At 48.6% G+C, this 19,936-nt stretch overlaps 1 protein-coding gene across 1 annotated transcript in view; it reads right to left on the reverse strand.

Moving 5' to 3' along the window:
* The window catches only part of LOC104407603 (collagen alpha-1(XXVII) chain-like), a gene marked incomplete at its 5' end in the record, with an annotated part of 74,032 nt that overhangs the window by 912 nt on the left and 53,184 nt on the right, over positions 1–19,936 (reverse strand). Inside the window, 21 exons of the mRNA XM_010016964.1 lie at positions 1–51; positions 790–899; positions 1,061–1,229; positions 1,589–1,654; positions 1,881–1,907; positions 2,237–2,272; positions 2,639–2,656; positions 3,697–3,732; positions 4,186–4,239; positions 4,639–4,701; positions 5,504–5,557; positions 7,816–7,923; positions 9,319–9,426; positions 9,815–9,922; positions 9,997–10,050; positions 11,557–11,610; positions 12,939–12,992; positions 13,914–13,967; positions 14,110–14,166; positions 18,583–18,636; positions 18,938–18,991. The exon at positions 1–51 is cut by the window's left edge and continues 186 nt beyond it. Of these exons, the coding sequence (XP_010015266.1) occupies positions 1–51; positions 790–899; positions 1,061–1,229; positions 1,589–1,654; positions 1,881–1,907; positions 2,237–2,272; positions 2,639–2,656; positions 3,697–3,732; positions 4,186–4,239; positions 4,639–4,701; positions 5,504–5,557; positions 7,816–7,923; positions 9,319–9,426; positions 9,815–9,922; positions 9,997–10,050; positions 11,557–11,610; positions 12,939–12,992; positions 13,914–13,967; positions 14,110–14,166; positions 18,583–18,636; positions 18,938–18,991 (1,389 nt within the window). The remainder of the gene's footprint in view (positions 52–789; positions 900–1,060; positions 1,230–1,588; positions 1,655–1,880; positions 1,908–2,236; positions 2,273–2,638; positions 2,657–3,696; positions 3,733–4,185; positions 4,240–4,638; positions 4,702–5,503; positions 5,558–7,815; positions 7,924–9,318; positions 9,427–9,814; positions 9,923–9,996; positions 10,051–11,556; positions 11,611–12,938; positions 12,993–13,913; positions 13,968–14,109; positions 14,167–18,582; positions 18,637–18,937; positions 18,992–19,936) is intronic.

A 19,936-nucleotide genomic window follows, 5' to 3' on the forward strand; every position in this document is an offset into this window, starting at 1 on the left:
CGCCGGGAGCCGCAGTAAGTTCATCTGCCCCCTGCCGATGTCGAAATCCAGCTGTGAAGGGCACAGAGGTGTTAGGGGGTACCCCTGGAGCGGGGCTGGGGGATCAGTGCATGGTATAACAGCAAAGGTGGTCCCTGTGCTCTGCTTCGCTCCGTGCAGGACTGGATCTGGTCTGTGGGCATTAGCGCCAGATGCCAAGTCAATGTGGACAGTTTTCATGCGGACACAGCAGCTCCTTTATTTTACAGAACAAACAGGTCCTTAAGGGAAAAGAAGGTAAACTTGGAATTCCAGACCCACTCCTGCAAAGAAGCGAAGTGGCAGGTTCGGTTCATCTGCAGATGGACCAAGGTATTGTTATTGCTGTTTTTATTACAGGAGCTTCCTCAATAGAAACCCTGCAGTTAGAAACCTGTGTGTTTAAGCTTGACCTCACTTTTTCAGGTGGCAGAAAAAATGCAGGAGTGACCTGGACATTGAATAATTCAACAAAGCATTTGGGAGCAGCGTGATTGCAAAATTCCTGCTCTCTGTTTAGGTTATGGGTTAATTAAACATTGCTGGAAAAGTCCTGCTTTGTCTTGAAGAGTCAATAACACTCGGGTATATTTTTAAGCTGCATGAGAGCGATTTTGAATATTAGAGCTGCACCAATTCTGCCTCGAGGAGAAGCCAATGTGCTCTGTCACAGCGGTCACTGGTGGTGCTCTGGCCAGGACAGCACACTCCTGGGTAAACATTTCCTAACAGCCTATGGGAAATGCCATGTTGGGGTTGAGCTGTGTGTACCTTGGAGACAGTGATGGGGCTGAGACACGTCTGCCCACCACTGGTGAAGTTACAGGTGACCTGTATGGTGTCCGAGGAACAGCCGAGGTTTGGGTCTATCCAGTAGGTACCTAAAGAAACAGAGGATTTGGGGGTTAAAAAGGACACTTAATCCTGTCTGTGATGAGAAAAGGTAAGTTTTAATATCTGCGTTATTGGGAAGGAGACCAGTCTGGGCCATGTGAAATGGCCTTATGGAGGATGCGGCCGTTGCATGCTCAGGGCTTCCTACCATCATTCATCTTCTGTTCACAGTTCATGAGGTCTCGACAGATGCGTGCAGGGTTTTCCTTGGTTCCCAGGGGTCTTTTGATGCTCTGAATGAGGTTGCTGAGGTAGTGAAGTGTCTTAAAGATCTCCCCTCCGTGGTCCAGCATGAGAAAGTCTGGATGTTGGTAACCCTGGAGAGGGAAGGATGCAAGGTCAGGTGTGCCCTGGGGGGCACAGGATGCTGTAACCACAAGGGTTTGTGCTTTATAGGAGGCAAAATCAGTGGGGCAAAGACAGGCTGAGCTACAGCCCTTGCACTCTCCTGAATGGGACATCGCTGAAGGGATGAGTTCTGAAGCTTCACAGATGAGTTACACAACACAACCCTATCCTTTAACGGGATCTTTGCATGCATAAACCCCGGATGTTCCGGGACAACAGCCACAAACAACAGCTTTGTGTGTGTATAAACTCTAAGCACACACAAAGAACAAGCAATACCCTGATTGTTCCCAGCAAAGACCGGTGAGTTCAAAAGAGGTTCTCATACCTCTGTCTTGAGTCCGGTGTTCGAGTTGATCAGTGTCTGGAAAGCTGCCCCAAAGCTGTCTTGTTGCTAGAGTGGGGTGAAAAAGATGGTAACTGAGATTGTTAGAAGCTGTTTGATGCAAGCAAATGCTTCTCGGTCTAGGGCTGCGATTCAAGCATTGCTCTGCATCTCTTGCTGGACCTGAGCGTGTGTCTTCAGGCTCCCAGCAGCTCTTTCTGGATGTCCCACCAGCACCTTGGCTCTGCATGACTTATTATCAGCGTTAACAAACATAGAGAAAACAGCAACTTACAAATGAGGCCGGAATTCCTGGCGGTCCCTAGAAATCAAAGCAGAAAAGGGGCATCAGCCAGAAGGATGGGCAGTGACTGCTGCAAAGATATTATGTCCTTTTGAAATCCTCTTCCCCTTGGAGTCCCTCAACGCAGGGGAGTGAGGGAGGCAACAATGCTGTCTCTATGAGATACTTGGAGATGGTTTGGACTGGAGCACAAGAAACACTAGTCCATTCACACACACGTTTTTGCATACGAGGAATGGGGCTAAGCTATAATTTCCAGTGAGTGAACAGTCCCCCTGGAGAGTATCTCAGTGGTAATTTTAACCTTGCTTCAATAATGTGTTTGAACCCTTTCCACACATACGTACCGGAGGGCCAGGGTGTCCTCGTGGGCCTGGAGGACCCTAAAGACAGAGCAGCACCAGTTAGTGAGATATCTATCTCCAGTGTATAGTTCTATTTCCCTGCTGGAATCCTCCAGATTTCTGACGTCTTACAGCACCTTCTCCTTCAAACCCTTCAGGAGACAGGAGGTGGCCTCATTTCATCCACTTCCCAACTCTGGGTGCATCTGTCTTCATCAGTCCATTCCTACTGCATCCCTTGTTCCCTAACCCTTAGCTCCTAACTATCACTAATGTCGCGTCCCCAGGTACTTATCACATTCCCTGTGTGCACAATTACCCACCCTGCAGCTTTCCATTTGCTAAAAGCACCTGTTTTATTTAAATACAAGGTGTTAGTCAGAAAAAGTGATTTCAAACACTTACCCTTGGACCTTGCAAACCCTGCAGGAAAGAAAGGTAGAAACAAAAAAGCAGAAGCTGTCAGAAGATGCTCATTAATAACCCAAAATCTCCCTGTATAACTGTGTGCTGTTCCCAAGGTGCCTGCATAAGGGCTGGTCGTGGCACTGAAGGACAGTGGGAACAGGGGCCCAACAGTGTCTACAGCAGAGACGTTACAGCACGATGCTGATGGCCTCAACATCAGCAAATGCTCTGCTGTGCCCATGGAGGTGGAAAACGGTGCACAAATAGGAGAGGCAGCACCCTGGCTGGTTAGAGATGTGCACTGGGATTTGGGTATCTGTGGGGCATTTGCTTGTAATAGATCTTATTTGAAGGTGTGAAACAGGCTTCTGCACCAGCCTCACTCTGTGTGTATTAGGATGCCTGGACCAAGCCCCTGCATGCAGGAACTGCCACTGGTTGCTAAAAGAAGCAACCTGGAGAGCTGGGGGACCCGTGTTATGGGTAATAGGGAGGATGAACAACACGTATCCAGTATACCCCACACATCTCCGATATGGTGAGAGTACCAAAGCACTACAAGAAGGTGTAGAAGTCCATCACAGCCACCACAAGAAGAAGACCAGAGGAAGAGCAGAAAGCAAGAACATGCCCTGGCACTGCTCTCCCGTATGTGGGGGCTGCACCCAGGCAATGATGCTACTTAGGCATTTCCCATGCCCCTGACCTCGGCAACCAGTGGCTTTCTGAGCTGCCATTCACTGTGGTTTGTTCCTAGAGATGCCACGGTCACTGCTAACATGATAAAGTGTTAGATTTTGCTGTGTATTTGGGTTATGAAATGGGAATTTTAGCAGCAGAGCGGGTGTATACATGCACAGGTAGATGTGCGTGCACATACATGTGTGCACACACGTATTGGGGGGGGTGTGTGTTGCCCTCATGTGATCCTGATTGTCAGCACACTGAGCCAGAGCCCATGTGGGTGCAGTGGAGCCCAGTGTGACTCTTGTCTGCTCAAGGAGAGGGACCCTCATAACAGCAGGACACAGCCAGGGGCACAGACCAGCACTTACCATGTCTCCACGGTTGCCTTTGTCTCCCTTGGGCCCCTGTTGAAGCACAGAGGTGGCTGTCAGTGACTGTAATTGAGCTTCACTGCTGGGATGTGTTGCCACCCAGAAGCTCCTTGCAAAGACCCAAGTACATCTCTAAACACATCAGCTCAGGTTCCCATATTGGCCCACCCATCCCAAGGCAATAAAATGACCCATTACTGGATGTTTTAGCGTTGTCTGTGTTCATCTTGCTGGTTTTCACCTCTGCCAGTTGCAGCCTCTGTACTGAACTGGTGCACTTAGAGTTGCTCCTCACTTTGAAGCTAATAATCAAACTGTGACTATATATGCAGCCAAAGACTAAACCTGCCTTTCAAGCTGCTCATCTTAAAGACCATTTCATTCCACTCATTACAGCAGGGATTTACTCATGCTGACCTCAAGCATCTTGCGTCTCAAACACTGCTCTTCTAGAAAAACACAGGCAGAAAAAGTGCATATACTTACTGGGCTTCCCTTGGGACCCTGAATGCCAAGCGGACCAATAATTCCTTCTTTTCCCTAGGAAAGAAAGGATACGTGTGAACCATCACATGGGAACTGGTCGTTGCTTTTACCACGTCAGACTCAGTAACGATGCTGAAGCTCTTTGCCGCTTTCCAGCAGCACAGTCGTGGTATTTGCTGTAGCTGAAACAGGCTGTTTCAAACGCAGCTCCATAGACACAAACCCTCACAGTTTGGTGTCACAATCCATGGAAAACCTCAGAAATCCCAGAAATAGAAAGATCTCAGTGTAGCTGGAGTGGTCTGAGCGGAGGGTTATAGCAGCTAGACTGTGTCCAAAGCAGAAGATACCCATGTGGTGAAGAGGGCTCTGTGCTCCTTATAGCACCCTGGAGCCGCACAGAAACAGAGGGGAGAAAATCCTCCCAAACCAAACAAACTGAAACCCACTCACCATGAAACCAGGTGGCCCACGTGGTCCCTGAATGCCTTTGAAACCGAGGTCTCCTGGGGGGCCCTGCAAGCAAAGATGAGATGTCAGGTCCCCTGAATGAACACAGTCCGTGTTTATGTCCTTGCCGCACAGAGGTGCTGCCTCTTGTCTGTGGGAATTGGGAAGGTCCAGTTTTTAAACTCTTTTCCCACTCCTGTTTTGCAAACCCTTTTCTTTCTACAGGAAACAAACTGGTTCCACTTCACCGGGAAAATTATAGGCTGATAGAATGAATCTACACTTCAAATCAAGGGTCTCAATGTCAGTGTCTCGGGTACAGACTGATGACTGATGGTTTTAACCTGCCCAAGGGGAGACTGAGATGTGCTCCGAGGCAGAAGCTCTTCCCTGTGAGGGTGCTGAGGTGCTGGCACAGGGTGCCCAGAGAAGCTGTGGCTGCCCCATCCCTGGCAGTGTTCAAGGCCAGGCTGGACACAGGGGCTTGGAGCAACCTGCTCTAGTGGAAGGTGTCCCTGCCCGTGGCAGGGGGTTGGAGCTGGGAGAGCTTTAAGGTGCCTTCCAACACAAACCAGTCTGTGATTCTATGATGCTGGAAATACAAGCACCAGGTGGGGAAACAGCTCCAGGATCTATTGGACAGTCCCTTCCCCTCTATCATCTACTCATTTTAACAGGTATAAGCACCAAAACAGCACACGTAAACTCACACTCACTTAACAAATGAAGATGCATAAACTAAAGGAAGGTGGAATCACAATTCAATTTCAATAGTTTCTGCAGAGCTGCTCATAAAGTCTCTGCAGCAAGTATTGCACTGTCTGTCCCAGGGACTAGAAAGCCAACTGGTCACAAGACAGCCTCTTACCTTTGGCCCAAACATGCCTGCAATCCCTGGAAATCCTGCCTCGCCAAAGTCTCCCTGCAAAAAACAGCCAAGACAAATACAAGGACAAAGAACAACAGTAAGTTCGCGCTGAACTGCCGGGCACTTGAAGGCTTGGCATCTTCAGAGAAAGAGAAATCCATTAGTATTCTTCAGGCTAAGCAGGACCGATGAGAAAGAAGTATGAAAGAAATCTGAAGGTAGAATTACACAAACATCAGGCTAAAAACAACTCCAGAAGACCTCATAGACTCATAGGTTACGTGGATCTCACAGGCTTAGCCTTTTTGCACCCAAATGGGAGGCAGACCTACACTATTTCTAGGCGATGCTTGTCTAGCTTGGACCACTGTCAGCAGAAGCAGAATGAAGCATCAACTCTGAGATAGACCTTGGAAGTTCATGCTGAAAATAAATCATCCCAAAGCCCTTTAAAACAAACTCGTTTTTATTTCTAAGACCGACTGGACCTACTAAAAGATAATTTCAAACTATGCTTATTCAAGCTGTTAAAAAAGTGCATGTTCCTACAACATAACCTTGCACTCAAACCCAGGACAACAGCTCATATCCCCTTATCCTTTTCCTATCCAACTCTGCAGGGATTTTTGCTCTATTTTGTAATAATAATAATAACACAATATTTGGAAGGCCATCAAGCTTGGATTAGCACATAGCACGCACTCTGAGAATGAAAACCCCACTCTGGGCAACACGTGCTTGCATAAACACCCACATTTCACCACGTTTGAGATGTGTGTCCTTTGATATTCCTGGGCTTCTCAGATGGCAGAATGTGAACTGATTCAGTGCTATGTAAAAAGGGTCAGAGACATGCATCAGATGAGTCATCTGCAGTTGTAGGAACATCAGAGATGGAAAAGGCTTGTTTGGCCTCTCGGCAGGACCGTGTGACCCAAGCTGGATTGTACTTTACAGGGTGTTTTACAGTGTCTTGTTCAGCCCAGTTGTAAATGACTCAAGCGATGGGGTTTCCACCACCTCTATTACAAGGCTGTTCCAGAGAAGTCAAGAGAACTCAGTGTTGGGAAGTTTTTTCCTGCCACGACAGTGAGAAACTGCTTGGCAAGGAAGGGCTTGGTTGGACTCAGTGGAGCGTAAGGAACTTTCCAGGGATACAAATTGATTTAACTGCCACTTTATGGATTCTGGAAAGGAAAACTGCTACTAACGGAGGACTAAGGTCTTTCCTCCAGTAGGAGAACCAAGCAAGTCCTCTTTATAGAGGGCAAAAGTGGGAAGCCAGAAGGGTTTGAATGCCATGGAATCATCTCAGCTAAGGGGATCCCATCACCACTTATGCAGCAAGGTAGGCAAAGGCAATACCAGGCAAATGAACCTGCTGCTTGTGGGCACAAGAGGTAAAATGCTATTGCTATTATGTTGTTGGCTCGAATACTGCCATCACAGGGTTTTATATAAAATATTCAAACAAGTATACTGTAACTGAGGTTGTTGGGATTCATCTTGTCCTTGTTTTGTGTTGGTCCTAATCTCTCTTTTCCTTGTGTTAGTTTTACACCTATGGCCTGACTAGACCCTCTGATGGTCATCCCCATCCAAATAGCTGAAGTATTCTCAATATAACCCCAGGCTGATAAAGTGTGACACTTCTGTGCTAAACTGGGCAATCCCACCAGGACAGTAAGGAAAGGCAGGAAGGGTCAGGAGCCTGCCTTGGAGTCAGGAGTGGGAATTGAACTTCTGCTTTGGCTGGGGACTTTTGGTATTTCTCCCAGGTGTGCTCTGAACACACAGCTCCACCAGCAGGGACACCCGCTCCTGCACCTCCTGCATGACCAGCAGAGCTACAGACCCTCCTTCCCACTCTTTGGATGGCTTGGAATGCCTGGTTCACCTCACCACCTCCCATGGGCTCCATGCACTGCTCTCATAACAGCTCTGATAAAGACAGTGCTGAGGGTGTCTGAGATGGTTCTGCAGCCTGGCTGCCAGCACACACCATGGCCTTGTAACCACAGGCACGACGTGAACACTCACATTGTCCTGGGGAGCACAGACATGGATTGAACACTCACATTGTCCTGGGGAGCACAGACATGGATTAGACATCTCTGTGCACAAGTGAGCAGGGAAACGTGCATGATGGAGGGAGCTGTGCTGATGCTCCATCGCTCACACAAAGCTGGTTATGGGTTCCTCTGCAAAAGACCCTCCCAGGTTTCACCCAGCTATCCCAGCCTGTGGATCTGCACCTTTTCCTGCAGGAGACACCCTGGTGTCAGGTCTGATCAGCTCCTTTCATCACTAACCGGTTGTCCTTTGGGTCCTGGATCGCCAGGGCTCCCTGGAAGGCCCGTTCCTCCCGATGATCCTCGCTTCCCTGTTTGGCCAGTCTGTCCAGGCAATCCTCTTTCACCCTAAAAATAACAGGATTCAAGTAATTCCAAAGGGCAGGAGCTAAATATAACAACGCTCAGCCAAAATAGCCTTAGATGGAAAGCTGGAAAAGAGCAGCTCATTGGGACAAGGAATGTGGTTTCATCAGGAGATGCCTCAGGTCTTCTAAGGCGGATTGTCTCAGGATGCGCCGGTGATGGGCACGGCTGGGTACCCTCCTGAGCTTCACACAGAGCAGGAGCTTCAGCAGAGCTGTAGCATCAGGGCTAAGGGCAGCAAAGGGGTGAAACGTCTTCTGTTTGCACTTCCATATGTCGCCTGTCCTGCCCTGCAGCTTCCCGTAATCTCGTGCCCCCAGCAGGCTAGTAAGGGATGATTAATCCATCAGAAATGTTGAGGATGTGGCAGGACTTCAGCTGGAGGACTGCAACCCTGCAACGTATTCCCCCGCACCAGCAACTGGAGAGAGGGGCTTCTGAGCCCCAGCACCACATGTTGCTCCCCACCAATTTCCTTACCAAGCACCAGGAGCTGCACAAGCCCCATTGACTCCACATGGGAGAGAAGCAAAGGCAAGAGCCGAGGATGGTTGAGCAGATGGAAAAGGGGCAACAGATTTCCCTGGAGCCGGGGTCTGGGTCTGTCACAACACACCAGGGGCTTGCACTGGTTTCTAGTAGCATCCTGTTATTCTACCCAAGGCAGCTGGAGGGCAGCAAGTGACAGTTTAAGAGTGATGTGTTGCGGGAGGCGTGATTTAACCCAGCCCTGGGAGCCTCTCAAACCCAGCTGGAGCCTTCCTATTCAGTCTGACTACAGATAACTGAGCTGCTGCTGGTCCAGTTTAGATCCTGTGGCCAGCCTGGACTAGGGCAACGACCAGGAATAAACCCCCAGGTCACTAAAGCAGCTTGTCCCTGCTTCCACCCAGAGTGATGTCCAAGCCCTTGAATCCAATAAGTACATGCTAAACCCCAAGCAGCACAGATTTCCCTTTGGCAGGTCAGACCTTGCAAAGCAGCAGCTAGAGGACACCCATATCTCCCAAGGTCACCTTGGACATCCTACAGGCAAGCCGTAGCACTTCCTTTGCCATGTTATTTTAGTTCCAAGGCCGTATTATTTTAGCCATGTTTCTAAAGAAAGAAGGTTATAGTGTTCACAGTGAAGGTATGCATATGTGTAGGGTCCTGAGCTCAGTGAACTTGGACAAAGGAGGGTCTCTGGGACATTCAGCTGCTGTGAACATCAGAGAATAGAGGGGTGGAGGAGGAAGAAGATCTACTGAGCCTCCAGCTAAGTAAAAAGCAGCAGGAGTTGAGGCTTTATTAGACCTTGGGGAATCCAAGGTCTAGAGACATGAGGCTCACAAACTGGATTGCTCGTAGCAGTAAATTAGGGATTCACAAACTCACCTTGAATCCTGGTGGTCCCTGTGCCCCAGGGAGTCCTGCTATGCCTGAGTTCCCTCTTTTGCCTGACATCCCTGTCACGCCTTGTTCCCCATCATCGCCCTGCTCTCCCTACAAAAGAAACCAAGAAAAGGTTATGGAATAAGATGTTCTTTCCAAGGTTATGGAATAAGATGCTCTTTCCACCTCTGCACAGCTTCTGGGGGGACAGGGGAGTGGTGAGATCCTGTCTCAGCAAGCACCATGCATCTGGGCATGGGTGCATTTGCAGAGGTGTATCTAGAAGCCTGTGCATGCAAGAAACACTGGTTTATTTATGTACAGGCTTGGCCATGCGCAGGCAGCATGTGAGTATATGTAGAGGAGCATATCATCCACTCTGGGTACATGTAAATGTCTATAGCTGGGCAACATCCATTTCTCCTGTGTTACCTTTCCATTTTCCAGCTCCTAAGTTGCCTTTGCTATTGATGCTGCAAGGTTACAATTGCAAACTCACCAGCATCCCAGGCACACCATCCTTCCCAGGCACTCCGTCCACGCCAGGGGCACCCTCTTGGCCCTGCCTTCCCACCACTCCTCGAGGACCTGGTAGCCCAAGGATGCCCTAAAATCACAAAGGAGTTAGTGACGGAGCTCCTGGACAGCATCTCCTGGAGCAGAACATGGAACTTTACCTACCGGTGAGCCTCTGCTCCCTGCATTGCCCCGTGCTCCTTGCTTTCCTTTTTGACCCTGCAAGTAAAGCCAGACAGACATCTAGAATTGCAGCAGTTCTAACACAGCTCCACTTGGGAGCCTGACCTGAGGGTGTGCTTTTGGATAATGGTTGGAAAGAGTTTTATAGAAAAAGGAGATTTATAAAGTCAGTTGCTCCAACACTGGGCAATGAACTGCTATTTGGTTTTATTACAAGTGATTCTTCGTATGTCTTGAGAGTTCTAGGGCAGGAATGAATAGCTAGAAGGCAAGGACCTACATTTTTCCTAATACAGAGCAGATGAGGACAAAGAAAGCAGGATGAACTCGAGGGAGGACTCAGTCACTGGCAAACATTAGAACAAGATGCTTAAAACCTGCATCCTCTCCCAGCTCATGGGCAGCACAGTGCCAAACCAAGGACCCAGCAAGTCTTCTTCAGGGCATTCAGTAAGAGCTTTCCTCTGGGAGGTAGCTCCTTCAATTTGGAAAGTTGCTGGGAATGAGAAGGGTATCCTGTGGCTAAAGTGTGCGATGTGAATAAAGACATGAAAAGAAAATCCTCCTGAGGTTTATTAGCTGTAAAAAGGATTAATTTGTGCAGAACGAATGGAAAACTCAGCCTCATCACCTTCAGCAGGGCGCTCTCAGTGAGGTCATGTACTTCCAAATGGAAGCACTGCATTTTCTGTGCATTGTTTCTCCATCTGCAGAGGACCAGCTCCATGAAAGAAACTCTCCTGGGGGTGCTTTCTCTGCTCTTCATTAGTCCCAAAGGCAGTTCCAGATTGTCCACCCGTGGGTAGAGTTTATTTCCCTTATCACCTGGTCCTCTTGTCACCAAGAACACCTACAGGAGGTTAAACTACCTCCTGGCATCACCCCAGCAGGCTCAGATTTAAAGTCCTGACATCTGCCAAAAGGGAGCAGGGATTTGCTGAGCACTGAGGTCACATACTTAGCAAAGAAAGTCCCTCATCTGTGAGAGTAATTAGCAAGCTGCCATTAGAGCCAGATGTGGAGGTAGGAGTAGGTATGAGGTACCGCGATGAACCCTGAAGGACCCATGTGCGCTGTGTTTTCTTGCTCAATAAGGGCAATAGAGGGTCTCTTCCAAGAAACATAATTGCATGGATAAATGGACTCCAAATCCATGAAGGTTTCAAGCCAGAAACATTCATGGTTCAAATGAGAGACAGAGACGCCTGGCTCAGACCTCCTCAGGGACAGAGGAGCCAGCTGGAGGCACCACAAACAGGGGTATGGGAAAGAGACACAACCCATGGCAGGGACTAAAGACCTGCCCAAGCTTCACCCATCACGCTGGAATTGTCTTGATCTTCTTTAGCTCCACCAAGGCAACAAACTAATGGGCTTGGACACTCAAATGCATGTTTACAGCCCTCCCACTAGGTTTCCCACGGTCCTTCAAGGAATAGACCATAGGCCAAATCACACATGCTGGGAATAACATGAGAGTCCTCTTAACTAGGCTTTTTCTTTAATCTTGGGACACTATAAATCCACCCTGCTGAAACCTACCACATCACCTTTGGATCCCTTTGCTCCTGGCTGGCCTTGTGGTCCAGGATCCCCCTGCAAAACATAAGCAAGAAAAACCTGCTTGAAATTCTCTTCTGGCAGAATCTTGCACCAAGTACAAAGAAGAGCAAAGAACAGCCTCAACATCAGTGACTCTACAGGGGGACAGCCTGTGCTCAGACAGACCTCCTGGGGGAGAAGAAGGAAGGAACTGTCTCCAGGGAGCATTTAACAGGGTGTCAGTTGGAGCGATGCTACCCCCTCCCTTGGGTGGTGCTTGCACTTGTGGAAATCATTCACTAAATTCCAGATGGTGCCTGGAAAACTGTGCTGGGAAGTGAGCAGGAAGGAGCCTGTTCTAGGGACGGTACTGCAGTGACTACACAGTGACTACATCCTTAGCCTTGGTGCTAACTCCCTTCTGCATCCTGCAGCCCTCTCCTTGGTTTAGCCTAGATGGCAGGAATTAGGGAGCTACCTATGGAGGAGTGAAGCAGAGAGGATGTTTCACTGCTCTCTTACTGGTCTCTTCCCATCACACACGTCTGCATCTTTTCTGCTGGCCATGCGGATGTGTGTATTTGTGTCAGGGGTAATATCTGGGCTGACACCAATGAGCCACATGTTTCTACTGGGTCTTCACTTAAAGAGCTTCTGCTCCATCTCAACCACTGACATCCACAGTGCAACCACCCCTCATAATAAACTGCATCCACTGGGAATGCAGCAGCTCTGCCCGTTTTGAGGCCATATGACAGAGTGCTAAGATTTTACCCCAAACCAGAACCTGTTGCTCTTCCCAGCAGCCCTACAAAGAATGGGAATTGATTCCATGTTATTTCCCAATACAAACTACATGCAATGTGCTGCACTCACAGTTGCAATAGTCACATACAGGCATTAGATGCTGCTGTATACTAGAAGGGAATAAAAAGTCTTCCTGTTAAGTTTGGATTTAATTTAGTCTTTCATAAATGCACTGGTATGAGAGGAAGCACCATGAATAACACGGTCTCGCCTCACACCAGCCCAACTCTCACCAGCAGCATGCCAGACGTATCATTCGGCAGCAGACCCCTCCACTGTCACTGACATCTCCCATCACCCATCTCCAAGCTTTCTAGTCCCTCTTGGATCGCTCAGAAAAGACAGTTTTGGCCACAGGCTTCTGGGAGCATTCCCTGCCCCATCATCCATTTATGAGTCTCAAGATGGACCCAAAATGCTCATTGTCAAGGCCTGGCTCATTGAAATGCACACATTGCTCTTCACAGCTCACCACACAGTCCTCACTGCAGCCCTTCCCACCTTCCTTCCTTTCTGCATCTGCTTTTCACATACAAGGGACATTGGGTAGCTTACAATAAAGAAGCATCTCTTACAGGTAGGCCTTGCTGGCCGGGTTTTCCTCTTTCTCCATCAAGCCCTTCTTGACCCTTAAATAAAAAACAGAGAGGGAAAAACGTTTATTCATGGGTACTTTTGTGGCAATGGGAAACAAGAAGGGATGTAACGTGCTGTATGGGAAGGAGATCTATATACCTGCATTCTGCTAATACAGAAACGTTGAAGCTTGCAGGTAGTGTACATGCTCCCATGGATATGTATTGGAACGGAATAGCTACGAGGAACCCTGATCACCATCTAAGCATTAAAGGCTTTCTAATGCATTCCTAGATACACATAGCACTAATGTCAGTGACCAGTTGGAGGCTGCTGTCCTGTAAAGAAAGGCAGCAGCACTGCTACCCTGGTGACTTTAAACTCTTCTGTGGATTACTGCAGTGGGTGGCTCTGACCTGCTGCTTTTGGATGGAGATGAGACTTGGTAAGACTTTGCAGATCAATCAGTGCAGATGTCCCACAAAGAAAGCATCAGGAGCACAGGGAATAATTCATCACCCTGGTCTTACTTTGGAGAGAAATACCAGCAGTTAACAGAGATCTCCCCATGAAAGACTATACAGCCAAGGGCACATTGGTCTTGAATTCCCCAGCACTGACATGACCTCTCTTGTACACACCTTCCCCAGGGTATTCCCTTGGTAATCACAAATACCTCTGGAGAGACGGTCCTGCTCATTCTGTCAGTCTAGTGTGCTCAGGTAGGTGCCGGTCATTGTGAGATGCTGGCTTGTAGGACTTACATTTGCTTTCAGAAACATTTGTCCCACTTTAGGTAAAGATATCTGAGTTACTCCTTGTTTGAAACATAATCATATGCAGTGGTTGACAAGAGACTGTGGTTATGAATCATGACTACCAGGCAGAGAGTTGACCTTCTGTGGGCTGATGCAGATTGGAAGCACTTCCCTGAGACAACCATTTCTGAGTCATGTATCTGGAATAAGACTCACAGGATAACCAGGGTCTCCAGGCTCCCCTCGATCACCTCTGTCACCAATAGGGCCCTACAACAATACAACAAAGACTTAAGATGGCCATAAACAATCTGCCATCTACAACACCTCAATGGCTTGTGCATGTTCTACAAGGAAGCAACCCTGCAAAAATCAGGCCAGGATTGAGTAAAGAAGGGATTTAACATCTTACTCTGTCTCCAGGTGGTCCCTGTGGGCCTTCTACCTTCCCATCATCACCTTGTTCTCCCTGTGAATAAAAAAGCAAGTGTTAATATAGGCAGCAGATTATACGGCAGATGCTTCTGTAAGACCCACTCCAGTCCTTCTGTATCATGGGCTCCTAAATCAAAGCCTCTTGTACCTTTTCTGCTGTTTGCTTCACCACCTGGAGTACCCTGACTCTTCACGTTGCTTTCCTGGCTTCTCTGTTGATTGTCTCTGTCTGGTCTACCTGTCCCCCCTAAAGAACCAGGCACAAAGGGTTAAAGAGCTTGTAACAATCTGGAAAACAGTCTGACTCTGACTTTTACTGACAAACCAAGCTCTTTAATCAAGCCTTTCCCCACCCTCATTGAGGGCTGAGCTGTCATGGGAACAAGGGTGGTCTGGATGGGCTCCCTCGTGTGCCATCATTGTGGGCTTGTCTTACAACTGGTCAGGTGAGGGTCGAGCAGCTCCAGTTGCTGATGGATGCTCCACAGCAAGAGCTCATGGTTTGGCTGGTAGATAACATCACCCGGATTATTTATAGCTGAGGTCTCTCTAAACCTCCACAGAGAGATCCCTTGAGGCTGAACACAGACACTGTCTTCTTTCAATGCTGTTGTGTAAGTCACTCAGGGTCACGGTGCCTTATTTGCTCTGGAGCCTGGCTCAGAGACAGCTGTTTCATTGCTCCCCATAGCCACATTCCAGCTCCTCTACTCTTTGGCTAACTTCATATCACCAAGTCTCTGGCACTCTGGCTCCTTGGGATGGACATGTCTCAGAGCAATTTGATGTTGCAGCTAATGGAGAGAGGAGGTCTGGGGGGTCCTGGACCTGCTGTGTTTATGGTGCTTGAGGTGCTCCTAGAGCCTTGAAATCAGACCATCCACAGCTATGCAGGGCCAAGTTTTCCACAGACTTCTGTAATTCTCAGTGGTTGCACCAGCCCTTTCTGGTGTATTTATGACTTAAACTTTCTCTCTGGGCTATTCTCACTTTCTGTTTGAATTGTAGCTGCTATAGTAAGGGTGCTTGGGCAATATCTTAGTGATCCTGCCTCTGGGAGAAGACGTTTGGGCTGATTTGCTTGCTAGAATGAGGCTCAAGATTTGGCAAAGTCTCTTGCAGTTAACAGGTAACAAAGAGCTCAGTGCATCTCTCTCCATCACATGCTTGCTGACAGCAGCGTTTTCTTTCTCTGCTGCTGCAACGTGTTGGATGGATGTTGCCAGGATTTCATATGTACTCACAGGTTACTTACTGTCCTTGAGAGACCGTGCGCTGGGTGGGGAACTCCAGCATTTTTGTCTAGGGTTTTGGGGAGGTATCATGGTTGGAGAAATGTACAGGCAGAAATTGTGCCAGGATGGCTGCAGAAGATAGTATTGAGGAAATGGATGGAGACATTCGGGTGGTGAAATAAAGAGAAAGGGAAGTAATACCTAACAGGCTCTGCCAACAGTTTCCAGTGCTACTGAACTTGCTGGTAGCCAGCAGCAGAACCTGGCAACTGGCTTGCTTTCTAGCCACTATCAAAGGCATTAGGCTAGAAGGGAAACAAAGCCACCATTCCTCAAGTCTCAGGGGAAAAACCCCAAAAAGGTCCCATTATACGTGTTACTATGCTGCAGTCTTGGCACGGATTGCTTCTTCCCAAACAGGATGTGAACACCTTGTCTTTTGGGAGCTGAGATGTGATGAACTCAAAGCAAGCTCAATTCTGGAGACCCTTGAAGAGCATCAAGACTCACACACTTTCTCCCCAGTGCTGAGCTGTAGCTTTGTGTCCCCTCGAGTCTAATTCCCACATTTTCCTTTGTCTTCTAACTGAGAAAACCCTGCAGCTTGGTCAGCAATAGTCTGAGCTCCTCCAGGACTTCCTCTGCTGCTCAAGGGGGAGATGAAAGGTCTGTGCTAATCCTTCAGAAAGTTGCAGTGCAAAAAAGAGAGTAAAGGGCAGCAAAGTAAACATGTTGGGATACAAATGGAAAACGCATGGGGAAGAAGGGAAGGCTTCTTGTTGTTGTTGGCTCCTGTCCCAAAGTGAGATACACCAGTTTGTAATTTCTAAAAGGATCCCATCTGGACTGCTTTAAGCAGCTGCCAAGTGCAGGCGTCTGCTCCGAGCAAGGCCTCTTTGAGGAGCTGTAAATGTATTAAACGCGGTGGAGTAGCTGGCTGGTGTGGCACAAGGGAGCTGGATTCCACAGGGATGCCTCTCACCAGGCTGCTTGCTTCTCTGGAAAAGGGAAGACCTTCCCCACTAACACATATCCTCCATCTTCAGCACTGCTAAGTTTACCGCATTGTTTAAAGCTTACAGAGCAGTCACGGACCCGGTTTTGTTTCCTCTTCGTTTCTCAGTCACGCTTCCATGTTCATGTTTACACGCATGTGTGAGGTTACAGATGTCCAGAGGGAAGGAATCTGTCCTTAGGCTGGGTTCCAGGCAGCTCTTAGGAGATAAGAAGGAAAAGATGGATAAGAAAACTTAGGTGCAAGATCCTGGATGCTGCAGTAAACGGGGCTGGAGGCTCAGCGTGGGATGCTGTGTTCTCCTTGCTCAGGTGGAGCTGCTCTTCAGCAAGGTGCCCGCAGACCTGCTGCCTTCCAGAAAGATATGGGTGAGATCTGGCTGTCACTTGGCATTGACAGACCTGACTGTTCTCAGCAGGACGCATTAGATGCTTTGGTGTCTTTGTGAGGCTTCAGCTTGGACACTTGCATGTAGAATTAATTTTATCACCAGCGTTGATGTGGTCTGATGTCACAAGATCCGTGTTATCTCTGAGGGAGAGCTCCTCCTGTGTCCATTTGCAGCAGAATATTTTGCTGGTGAAGGGGAGAGTGCTTCACTGGGAGCTTAAGATCAATAATGTGGGGACCATTTACTACTGAAGAGATGGGAGCTTTCAAGAAGATGGCAACTCTCAATGCTTTAAACTAACAGAAGCAATTTAAACAGCAGGGATATACATCTGCACATCTCTTATTCCTTCTGCTGTAAGGTCAATGACTCATCTTGCTTTTGGTAGCTACAACTCCCAAGTTTTTTGCCAGGATGCTCAAGTTTCACCAGTGGGACTGTGAGAAACCTCTGGCCAGGCTCTCAATTGACATTGTGCTTGGTCATGAGCTCTCACGTTACTATCCTGGGCTGGCTGTGCTTGGTTGACACTTGCCAGTTCCCACATGGTCACTCAGCAAAATACACCAGAAGAGGAATGCTCTGAAGTCTGGAAGAGCAAGAGGTGCAGCTTGGGAGGTGGATGGGGTAGCGTTAGAAAGGCTGGGGTGGAGAGGAAATCCAGCAAGGCATTGATGGAGATGTGGAACAGCAGGAACATCACCAGCTGCTCCTCCATGGATGTGTTTCAGCAGCAGGAAATGACCAGAAAAGCAGCATGACCACCGTTCATCCCCACAGCAACACAAACAGCTCACCCTGCCCCATTGACCAGCACAGGGACTCACTGTGTCCACAAGGAGTGTCCAGGCAGAGCACAGAGAGCAGCGTGAACAGGGTGTCCTGACACGCAGGCGCCCGAGGTGAAAGGACACATGTGGATGCAAAGACAAGCCCTTGGGATCTCCACCCCACAACCTCCTTTTTACAAGCAACGATGCTCCTTGCACACAACCAGCTGCAATCACACTTTGGCTGTGAAAGCGAAGCTCTCCATGACGGGGAGTGGAAAATGAGGGAAAAGAGCTCAATGCATCTTCCCTCTTTATGGGAACCCCACGACTGAGCGGTGCCAATGACCATCCCTTCCCTTCCCACGCTGGGGCCGGAGCATCGCTGCGGCTGCTGGAGGCACGTGCGGGGCTCTGTGAGTACAGCCAACACCACCGACAGGAAACCATTAACGTGTGAGTCACTGCTCCAGCCTGAGCTGGTTACGGCCGTGCTGACTCAGCAAAACGGGGAAAGCACAAGGGGAAAGAGGGCTCTGGCTCAGGCCAGCTCCAGCAAGGGGGTTGTCGAGGGGTGGGGGGGAATGAGGCGATTGGAGCCAGAGCAATAGAGAGGAAAAACCAATTCTGCCTCACTAACGACATGTTGTTGGCTGGTTTAAGCCAGCATCCGCCAGTTTGTGCAGGGTGTTATTCTGACTCGATCACAGGAAGCCACTAGTCTGATTTCTTTCGGCTTGGGCATTGAGCAGAGTTTCTATGGATGCAAAGAAAATGTGTCCCTAGAAGGCATCAGCCACCATCATGAGGGCACGTGGTGCCTGGAAAGAATATGCTGGTGGCATGGGTGTCATGGGGCTGGTTTGCAGAAGTAAAGCTGCAGCAGAAGGTGTGGAGGTGGCTGCGCTGTTGAGGAGGCACCTCTGCCTCTGGGCAGGTGGAGCTGGAGAGTGCAGGAGCACGGGTATGTCAACTGCCTCCACATCAGCACTGCTTCCATGACAAGGGAAGATGAGGTGGCTAAACCCTATGAACTTACCTTTTCCCCCTTTGGCCCTGGTGGTCCAATTGGCCCTGGTGGTCCTGCATGTCCCTGTGGAGAGCAGACAGCACGTGAAGAGACAGGAAAGAGGTGTCTGACTGAAGATTCTCCCTGGTTTCCTCAAGCTCTCTGTTGAGCATCCTGTCTTCAGAGGGACACACGGCTCATGGCAGAAATGAACCAAATACATCTGGAGAAGTCTTAATGGTATAAATAGACACTAGAGAAAGAACTAAACTGAACTCAAGATCAGACATAAATAATACTTTAAGAACAATTTTACATCCTCAAGTGGCAGTTTTGTTGCATTTGAGAACAGACAGAAGCTGGAGAATGAAAATAAAATCCTTACCTGATAACCCTTTAAGCCAGGTTCCCCTTGAGTACCCATCCTTCCTGGAGCACCCTGGAGAGACAAGCACAGAAAGCACCATGAGAATAACCCATGTGGATATCACCCCACAAGAGCAGGATGCACTGGGCTTTGCAAAGCAAAACTCAGCACATGGGAGTGCGGCCACCTGAAGTGCTCTTGTTTGGCTTTTTCTCTCTTACACATGGAGAGTGGTGCTAGGAGACCACCATTCAATGTCTTTCCTGGCCTGTAGTGGTAGGTTTCCACCTCATTCATGTTTACTACCAGAAAAGGCTGCATAATGCATGTTCCTCTTCTTCCCTTCTAGAAGTCTTTATACCCAGACCAGCTTGGTGCTAGGAAGTAAGTCCACCAGCGAGACCATTCTCAGGCGTGACTTAAACTGTTGTGAGGAGACCTTTGCTGTGGGTTCTGAGGCCAAGAAAGGAGTTTTCTGGGTTGTGATGAGGGCACTGCAAGAGCTGGTTGCTGCATCTTTAGCAGGCTGAACAAAAGGGTTTAAATCAGATCACCAGATTAAAGCAAACTGCAAACATTCCATATCATCCCATCTAGCGTGGAAAAACCCTTTCCACAAGGGAGAGATGTGTTCAGTCCAATAGGCTGCTGCTCAGACATTGCTTTGCTTCCTTGTGAAATAATCCATGGAGGCTTTGGCAAAGAGTACAAAAGGAGGATATATGGGAGGCCATAATTTTTAGTGCAGGAAAACTCTGTGAGCAGAACCATTGCTCCGTCGCTCATTTGCTACTGTTCTGAAACATCACCGTGATCCTGAGTTCATAAACAACTGCTTTTTCACTAAGTTCTACCAAATTCAGTGCAAGAAGCTTCCTTCCCAGCCTGTACTTACTACTTACTGCTGCTGTCCCAAAGCATTTGTCTCATGTGCCTAAAGCAGATTAACTCTCTTCCCTCTCCACCACACTATAGTCGTTCTCTCTGAAAGCCTCACCTTCAGTCCCCAACTCAAAC

Source organism: Nestor notabilis, unplaced genomic scaffold (assembly GCF_000696875.1).
Source record: "Nestor notabilis isolate BGI_N333 unplaced genomic scaffold, ASM69687v1 scaffold8570, whole genome shotgun sequence".
Lineage (NCBI taxonomy): Eukaryota > Metazoa > Chordata > Aves > Psittaciformes > Psittacidae > Nestor > Nestor notabilis.